Source organism: Palaemon carinicauda, chromosome 30 (genome assembly GCF_036898095.1).
Source record: "Palaemon carinicauda isolate YSFRI2023 chromosome 30, ASM3689809v2, whole genome shotgun sequence".
NCBI lineage: Eukaryota > Metazoa > Arthropoda > Malacostraca > Decapoda > Palaemonidae > Palaemon > Palaemon carinicauda.
The window spans coordinates 3,308,581-3,318,580 of record NC_090754.1 but is presented as its reverse complement, the minus strand read 5'-3'; the positions used below and the strand labels follow the sequence as shown (position 1 = coordinate 3,318,580).

The 10,000-nt window shown below is 36.5% G+C and overlaps 1 protein-coding gene across 1 annotated transcript; it reads left to right on the top strand.

The window, feature by feature from the left end:
• The first annotated feature begins 641 nt into the window (after nt 1-641).
• Nucleotides 642-7,337, top strand: LOC137623896 (uncharacterized). Its single transcript, XM_068354695.1, has 4 exons — nt 642-1,948; nt 3,169-3,786; nt 4,838-4,923; nt 7,177-7,337. The coding sequence occupies exons 1-4, from the start codon at nt 642-644 to the stop codon at nt 7,335-7,337; spliced, it is 2,172 nt and encodes a 723-aa protein (XP_068210796.1).
• Nucleotides 7,338-10,000: the final 2,663 nt, after the last annotated feature.

Below are 10,000 nucleotides of genomic sequence, written 5' to 3'. Positions count from 1 at the left end.
CTGAATTGCATACCCTTACCGATGTTAGGAAGTCTGAATTAATGGAAGCAGCTATACATTTAGACCTATAGGTACGTTCTAGTATGCGTAAGTTTGACGTTAGGAAAGTGATAATAGCTCACTATATGCGTATTGGAACCTTGGGTGACGTAGCTAGGCAGTATCTTGTTCCAGAAACCCCTTCCCTTACAATTGAACAAAAGCTATAGTTTGAACGTCATGCAGTCGAGCGTGAAAAAGCTCTGTTAGCTTTAAGACAGGAAGAGTTAGCTTTGTAAGCCGCTGAAAAGAGAAGTGAATTTTATCTTAGGGAAGAAAGAGAAAAAGCTAGGGAAGAAAGAGAAAAAGAAAGAGAAAAATTTGAATTGGAGAAAGTTAAGGTAGAATTTCAAGCTAGGGAAAAAAGAGAAAGAGAAAGAGAAAAATCTTGGGAAGAAAGAGAGAGAGAGAGAAAAAAAAAGCTAAGGAAGAAAGAGAAAAAGAAAGAGAAAATTTTGAAATGGAGAAAGCTAAGTTAGAATTTCAAGCTAGGGAAGAAAGAGAAAAGTTTGGAATGGAGAAAGCTAAATTAGAATTAGAAGCTAGTTCAACTATCAAGGTGAAAACAAGAGAAGGCTTCAATTAATCTTCAGAATAGGCAAATGGAACAAGAGTTATCTCCCTTTGACCTGACTGAAAATATAAAGTTAGTTCCCTTACTCACAGAGAATAATCCAGAGGATTATTTTCGGATATTTGAAGAAACTGCTAATCACCTTAATTGGCCTGCTGAACAGTGGGTTGGTCTCCTTAAACCTAAATTGTCAGGTAAAGCTGCTAAGGATTTTAGGCATCTGGATGATACTAAGGACTATAAACAGGTAAAGAAAGCAATCTTAGATGCATTTTCCATAACAGAGGATGGATATAGACAAGCTTTTCGTAACTTATGTAAATTAAATATCCAAACTTTCCTAGAATTCGCTTCTGACAAGCTTAGAGCTTTTAAGAAATTTCTTAAGTATGCTAAAGTAACACCTCTTGAAGAACTGATGAATTTAATGGTTCTTGAAGAATTTAAAAGGAAACTTCCCATTAATATAATGCTCTATATTGAAGATAGGCAGGAGAAAGATTTACTAAAGGCTGCTTCCTTGGCTGACACTTATTCCTTAATACATAAGTCCATTCCTAATAAAAGAGCTGAGGTTTTTGCAAAACCAGTTTCAGGAAAATCCCAGCAGATTTCGGATGATAATCCCAAAGGTTCTGATAATCCTAGATGCAGTTATTGTAAGAAAGATGGACATACTATTTGCAATTGTAAAGACCCTAAATGTAAAGGATCTGATAACTACCGTAATGTTTTTATGAAACCCAACGTAAAATTCTCTACCTCCCAGAGTAAACCTGTTTCGCATGTGCAAGTAAATGTATCAGATGTGTTTGATGATTTTAAGTTTGAAGGTATAAGAGTCTTGGGGGAAAAAGAACAGAAATCTAAGGTCACTATATTGCGAGATACTGGAGCTGCTTTAACTTTGTTGCATAGTAAGGCTTTACCTAATGTTGAGAATAATCTAACTGGTGAGAAGGTGGTTGTAAGGGATCTTATTGGGATCTCATCCAGTCCCCTTGCCAGTGTCTACCTTAATTGTCCACTTGTAAAAGGGAAAGTGGAATTACGGGTGATTGATACAGAATTGCCGGTAAAAGGAGTTTCATTGCTATTTGGTAATGATTTAGCCGGGAAGTTAATTGTACCAAATTTAATTGTCACTGATACCCCCATGGATGATAGGGTAGTTTTGGACAGACCTTTGATGGATGATGAGATGGTAGATCTTGAACAAGCCCCAATACATATAGTCACTCGGTCCCAAACAGGAGAAAAGGTATATGACTTTGAAGTAGATAGTGATTTCTTAGCTAAGCTAATGTCTAAAGATAAACTAATAGCTGCCCAGAGGTAAGATCAACCTTTATCTTGTTTGCATGATAAGGCTGTTGATAAAAAATCTTTGAATAAACCCCCTTCCTTTTATTATAATTATGGTATCCTAATGCGTTTTTACCATCTTTCTAACTATTGAAATGTTGATAACTTGGGGGAGAAATACCAAATTGTTGTTCCTTCTTCAGTACGCACTCATATAATGGAAATTGTACATGATGGACCAGGTGGTCATTTGGAACAATACAAAATCTTACTATAGAATACTTGATAAGTTCTATTGGCCTAATTTGAGGAAAGACGTAGGAGATTTCATAAGACATGTCATGTATGCCAAATAGCTGGCAAACCTAACCAAGTAATTCCTAAAGCCCCTTTACACCCTATATTAGTTCCACATGAGCCCTTTGACAAATTAGTCATAGACTGTGTTGGACCCTTGCCCAAGACGAAAGGTGGTAACCAATATTTATTAACTCTTCTGTGTCCCAGTACTCGTTTTCTAGAGGCCATTCTACTTAAGAATATATCTGCCAAAAATATTGCTAAACACCTTTTAAGTTTCTTTACTACTTGCGGGATCCCCAAGGATAACCAAACTGATCGTGGTTCTAATTTTACAAGTAAACTCTTTTCATAAATCCTTAAGGGATTAAATATAAAACATAGCTTATCATCTGCATATCATCCGGACTCTCGGGGAGTCCTTGAACGATGGCACCAAACATTTAAAAGTATGTTAAAAAAGTTTTGTTTAGAGAGCAATCTTGATTGGGATGAAGGAGTAAAGTTTTTGTTGTTTGCTATACGTGAGTTCCACCAGGAATCCCTTGGTGTTTCTCCTTTTTTAATGGTATATGGGAGATTATTAGGAGGACCCCTTGCATTAATTAAAGATGAATGGTTAAAGCCAGCAGACTGTAACTGTTCAACAATATTTGAGTAACTTTAAAGAAACCATTTCCAAAGTCCATAAAATAGCCAGTGAAAATCTAAGCAAAGCTCAGATTAAAATAAAAAATAGTTATGATCAAAAAAACTAAAATTAGGAAGTTCTACCCATATCTTGTGTTAGTATATTTTCCTATCCCTGGATCCCCATTTTCCTCCAAATTATTTGATCCATATAAAGTAGTTAAAAATGTCAATAACCATACCAATGTGATTGAAACCACTGATAGAAGGAAAAGTATTCAAATTATCCATGTCAATCTGCTTAAAAGGTATCATTCCAGGAATACTGAAACTGGTTATGGAGACAACATTGTAAATGTTAATGTTAAGGTCAAGGACGAGAAACCTGAAGTAAGTGAACCTGAATTCATCTATTCGTGGCGTTTTGTAGATAGCTGTGCTACTCTGAAAGACTTTGAAAACTCAAGTCAACATCTTTCTCCTTTTCAATCAGAAGGACTTGAAAATCTTATTTACTCTTACCCAGACCTTTATGGGGAAAATTCAGGTCAGCGTACAGTCCTCACCCATGACATCGAACTTCTACCACGAACTGCTCCCATACGCATCAGCCCAGCCAAGAAACTAGTGATGAAAGAAGAGGTGGAATATCTTCTGAGAGCCGGATTAGCAAAACCAAGCAAGTCACCATGGGCGTCTCCCTGTCTATTGGTACCAAAGGAGGATGGCAGCATGCGACTGTGTACGGACTACGGGAGAGTAAATTCTGCTACTGTTAAGGATAGTTACCCTTTACCCCATCTAGAAGACCTTATAGACTCTGTGGGCCAAGCAAAGTATGTAGCTAAGATCGATCTCCTCAAGGGGTATTATCAGGTGAAGTTAACATCTAGAGCCAAGCTTATATCAGCTTTCATAACTCCTTTTGTGTTATTCTAGTATGAAGTAATGCCTTTTGGTTTAACAAATGCCCCATCCACATTTCAATGCATAATTAACTACACTATTCAGGGTCTATAGCCAGGTTTCCCAACCTTGGGGTCGCGACCCAAAGTGGGGTTGCTAAGCGCATTTCCTGGGGTCGCCAAAATCTCAAAATATCAAAATAAATATAAGAATTCTAAATATGGCAGAACTTGCAGTAAAGGAAAAATATATAAACGTATTTGTGTATTTTTATTTATCGAATTGTATATATCTATTCATATATAAATATAAAAAAAAAAAAAAAATTTCATGGTGGTAACCCTGAGTGTCGTACGCGTTTGATACGTGAACAGCATTACCATCCACGTCCAATCAGGCAGCCACTCCAGCTGTACTGCCGCAGCGGGAAACACTGTCTGCAAGTGCAATTTGATTGTCTTATATCGGTAAGTTGATGCATTTATACCTGTATAGTGATTTCAAATGTGCTGTATAGGTTGCACTCAGTCTTTGTTTCTTTAAAATTCTTAATTACTCACGAAAAAGTAGTATGCTGACGATAGAAATTGAGTACTTCCCTTGCTGACGAAGTATTGCACCTCAGTATATCAGTAGATGACAGGCAGCCTATCACAGTGTTCATAATTAAGGCTTCTAAAACTACATGGAATCCCCTCCCCCCACAATATTTAAAGAGAGAGATGGGCAAGGAAAGAGGAACAGAAGGAGAGGGGGCAGGGAAGGAGGAGGGGCCACTTTTCATGCCCTCTCCTCTTACATTTTCCTCTTTCCCCTTGCCACCCTTTCCTTACTCCGCTTCCTCCTTCCCCTTGTTTCCATGCCCCTTCTCCTCCTGCTTCTTTTTTACTCCTCCCCTCCTCTCCTCCTCCTTCTTGCCCCACTCCCCTCCTTTTCAATATTTCCTTGCCACCTCCCCTTCCTCTCCTCTATTTATTCCTCCCCTTCCTTTTTATTTACCTCTCGTGAGTTTGTGTTGTTTTTATTGTTATTTCATTTATTTTGTTATGAGATGGGTCATTTTATTTATATGTTCTTGTGAAGTTGGTGCGTCTGCGGCGCTGGTCACTTGGTCGAAAAGATCGTTGGTTTAGCTGTTGTTTTAAGATTTGAAGGATCTTATGTCGCTGGTTTTTTGTTGTTTTTTTGCCGGTTGTTTAATTTGGAAGATATTATGTCGGTGGTTTTTGAGGTTGTTGTTTTGACAGTTGATTAGAGATTTGGAAGATTTTACGTCGCTGGTTTCTGAGTTTGTTGTTTTGGTGGTTGTTTAGAGATTTGGAAGATTTTATGTCGCTGGTTTTTGAGGTTGTTGCTTTGAAAGTTGTTTAGGGATTTGGAAGATTTGACATCGCTGGTTTTGGAGGTTGTTGTTTTGACAGTTGTTTAGAGATTTGGAAGATTTTACGTCGCTGGTTTTTGAGGTTGTTGTTTTGGTGGTTGTTTAGAGATTTGGAAGATAATACGTCGCTGGTTTTTGAGGTTGTTGTTTTGACAGTTGTTTAGAGATTTGGAAGATTTTATGTCGCTGGTTTTTGAGGTTGTTGTTTTGACAGTTGTTTAGAGATTTGGAAGATTTTACGTCGCTGGTTTTTGAGGTTGTTGTTTTGACAGTTGTTTAGAGATTTGGAAGATTTTACGACACTGGTTTTTGAGGTTGTTATTTTGTGGTTGTTTAGAGATTTGGAAGATATTACGTCGCTGGTTTTTGAGGTTGTTGTTTTGACAGTTGTTTAGAGATTTGGAAGATTTTACGTCGCTGGATTTTGAGGTTGTTGTTTTAACAGTTGTTTAGAGATTTGGATGATTTTACGTCACTGGTTTTTGAGGTTGTTTAGAGATTTGGAGGATTTTATGTCGCTGGTTTTTGAGGTTGTTGTTTTGACAGTTGTTTAGACATTTGGAAGATTTTACGTCGCTGGTTTTTAAGGTTTTTGTTTTGGCGGTTATTTAGAGATTTGGAAGATTTTATGTCACTAGTTTTTGAGGTTGTTGTTTTGGCAGTTGTTTAGAGATTCGGAAGATTTTACGTCGCTGTTTTTTTAGGTTGTTGTATTGGCGGTTGTTTAGAGATTTGGAGTATTGTATGCGGTTGGTTTTTGAGGTTGTTGTTTTAGGCGAGATTGGGTGTGCTGTATATCATTGATTTTTTCGTTTTCTGCTTCGCCTTATTTACTGCCATTTGCAAATATATTACAACTCTTTTCCTTGCTACTCCTGCCTTGACCACTCCCCTCCTCTTCCTTGTTCCTTGCCTCCCTACTTTCCTTACTACCTACTCTTTTTTTTATTCCTCCCTGTCATCTTTCCTTGTCTCCGCCCCCCTCTTTCCTATTCTCTCAACCACCCTTCTCTTTCCTATTCTCTCAACCATCCTTCTCTTTCCTTGTCCCCCTCCTCTTCTCTTCCATTGGCCCCCCTCCCCTCTTCTCTCCTTGGCCCCTACCATTCCTCCTTCTTGGCAGACTGCGGTAAAAAAAAAAAAAAAAAAAAAAAATCGGCTGCAACCTAAACATGATTTGAGGGTAGCACTTTCTAAGACTGAACCACGAATAGAGAAACATAGCAACATGATCGAGGCCAAAGGCTCCCATTAAAATCAGTTTACCATTTAACAGAAAACATTTATACTTTTAGTTTGTTTAGTGGATTGTGAGAAAATATTATTCCAGAAGTGGTATTTTTTATTGATATTAACTCTTAAATTTATAATGCTATAATAAAATTTAATGGTGTTGATTTTGTCTTTTCCAGCCTTATAGTACCTCTCTTATAGAAGGATATCTACTGTCCCTTAGTTTTACAGCCAACAATTAGTAATATATAATAATACATATATAGCTGAACTAGTGGGGTCACTGTCATAGCTTGAGGTGCATGATTGGGGTCACCTGAAAAAAAAAGGTTGGGAACCACTGGTCTACTGTAGAGGGATTATTAGCATATCTAGATGATATATTGGTGATAAGAAATTCTTGGGAAGAGCTTATGAAACGTTTGAAAATGCTCTTTGATAGATTAGGAGAAGCTCAGTTAACAATAAATTTACAAAAAAATGTGTTTTTCGTCAAGCTATATTTACGTACTTGGGACACATTGTGGGTGGAGGTAATGTCAGGCCTAAAACTGCAAATGTTAATGCCATTCTTGACTATCCAGAACCTAAAACTAAGAAATTCCTTAAAAGATTTCTTGGTATGGTTTCATATCACAGGAAGTTCTGCCGTAATTTTGCTTCAGTAGCTGCCCCTTTACATAGTCTAAAAAGAATTATGAATGGGATGAGAGATGCCAGGCAGCATTTGAACATTCAAAATATTTATTTAGTAGTGAGCCAGTCTTACATAGTCCTAATTTTTCTAAACCCTTCTCTTTACAAGTAGATGCTTGCGGCACAGGTGCTGGAGGAGTGTTGCTGCAGGAAATTGATGGGCTACTCCACCCAATAGGATACACCTCCAGTAGCTTCAAGCCTCATCAGCTGTCCTACAGTACCATAGAGAAGGAGCTTTTAAGTTTGGTTCTTGCTCTCCAAAAGTTTTAATGTTATCTACAAGGAGCTCCCGTCATCCATGTCTATACGGACAACAACCCCCTCACCTTTCTTGAGCGCACCAAGGCCCATAATCAGTGCTTACTAAGATTGCTTTATTTCTTCAAAACTTCAACCTTTAAATAAATCACCTCAAGGGCAGCAATACTGTATTTGCTGATGCCTTGTCATGGGCCCTTTCTCAATCTTCTCAAGATATGTAAGGTGTTTAACTTTGATCAAGCCACTCAGCTGGGCTTGATCCTCTAGGGGGAAGTATTACACCTTTCTCATCATTGTAATTATTGTATATATTTTGCCTGACTGTTTTCCCCTATATACCACTTTCCTTTGCCTTCGTTTCACACTCCTTGTTCTTACTTGCTCCGCCCATCCTAAATTTCTTCGACCCCTAAATGTAATTTTGAATCAGTCTCCACTCATCAACTAAACCAAGGACTTTTAAAGCAGTCCTCTTTATTGTAATGTATCTATGACCTAAGTATAAGTGATATTATTGTAAGGGTTTCAAGTGTTCTCAATTTCAAGTGTGATTACTTTTCAATACGTGGTTGTCATTTGTCATTTGTCGTTTGTCATTTCATTGGTCATTTGTCCTATTGTGTCATTCCTATCCTTTATGGCCTTTGTGTTCCTATTATATGGACTTTAAGTTTAATTGTAATGTTTTGTAAATCATTTTTGCATTATTATATTTATATCTTGTTTGATCGTATTCTCATTCAAATACCTTGATTTTATTATTATTATGGTCCATTGAACCCACCTGCTAAAATGGTAAATTACCCTTCTTTCCCACGACTGTGATATATATATATATATATATATATATATATATATATATATATATATATATATATATATATATATATATATATATATATATATTTTCATACCTCGTATATATTAGTATGTATAGAAAAGTAGAGTGGGCAGGACCTTCAAGTTTGGTAAATTGATTACTTTTGAAGACCAAAGTACTTCAAATATGATATCAGATCTAAACGGTCTCTTACCAACGGTAGAGGCAAGGAACTCTGTTCAATTACCTCGTCAGCCCATATAGACCATGGGTAGACCAGCAATTAGCTGCCACTCGAACCCTCCTTTCTAGCTAGCCCCTTAAAATAGCTCTCGTTCACATTTTTTCAAAATCTTTCCATTTACACATAAATCTATAATTTACAATTACCTTTTATAAGCTTAAATAGGACAATGATCTTTAGGTAATAGTATTATTTCGTAAAAAGTTTATTTACTTTCTACTGAGGTCCTCAAAACAAATCATTCTAAAAGAAAATGTATCTACGTCATGATGTCAACGGCGTGAATGAGTTTATCTAAAAGTAAAATTGATATGCCATATGATGAAAGATTTGTAAGATAAATGTCAATGGCCATCTTTATGGTGACAGGGATATACGATTATATCATCTATTGCTGATCATTTACTTTCGTTTTCTAGTAACAATGACTTTTGTGGGGATATCATTCATCAAATGTTTCACTTTGTCGTAAATGAAGGAAAATAATTCTGTTATTATCCGTGATGTTTTCCATCTGCCAAATAAAGCCTAGATTAGGCTAGCTTTCTTTAGCCATCTGATTGAACAACTGTTTGCCCCATGAAAGTACTGTGATGGAAAGAGAGAGAGAGAGAGAGAGAGAGAGAGAGAGAGAGAGAGAGAGCTATTAAATCATGATATAAGTATAATTTTTCACTACTTATCGATTATATCTACTACACTGGTGTTACTAAGAACGGTAAGGTGCTAATTGTATTGCGATAATGACAATTAACATGGCATTTAATATCTTCAAAACAGTTTGGATAACATTTATGATATATTCTTATTTTTTCACAATCTATCCTAAAACAAGCATCTACTTCTACTATTATTACTATTACTCTACTACTGCTACTGCCACTACTATTATTGATAATGATAATAATCATCATCCTCAATTGAAGATTATGCTTTAAGAAGGGTTTTCTGAGTTAATTTACAAAGAAAAACTTGATCTCATGATCTCAACGAAGAAAGAGATTTAGAAGCATAGCTGGCCAAAAAAAAAAAAGAAAAAAAAACACGTTGTAGTCTTAATTTAATCGTTTAATGGGCCTAGAAATAATATCATTAGGCTTACTGTCATTAATTCTTTTAGATAAGTGAAGCCTTTTAATACCTTAACAAATAATTTTATCCTTGAAACCGGAAAGGAAGCAGACAACCCTCGAGAGAGAGAGAGAGAGAGAGAGAGAGAGAGAGAGAGAGAGAGAGAGAGAGAGAGAGAGAGAGAGAGAGAGAGAGAGAGAGAGATCGTATAAGCAGCGGAATTTCTGTGTTTTGTCTTTAGAAATTCAATAACGTATTACAAGAACAGCAATCTACTATTTTCTCTTTTAAAGCTGATGTGGCAGCTAGTATGACTACTACAGATAAGAGAAAACACTAGCTAAGCAAATCTGTAATTTTTTTTACCGCAAAATATATTATAAAAATATCTGAATTCATATACGTGAGAGGAAGTGCCTCCACTGCAGCCCTGCTCCATGCATTCAGTATTAGAACAATCTATCTATAAGCGAACATTTTAGCAATAGGGAAGACGGTCGAATTATTACACCAAGTTCTGAAGAGAAAATCATATAC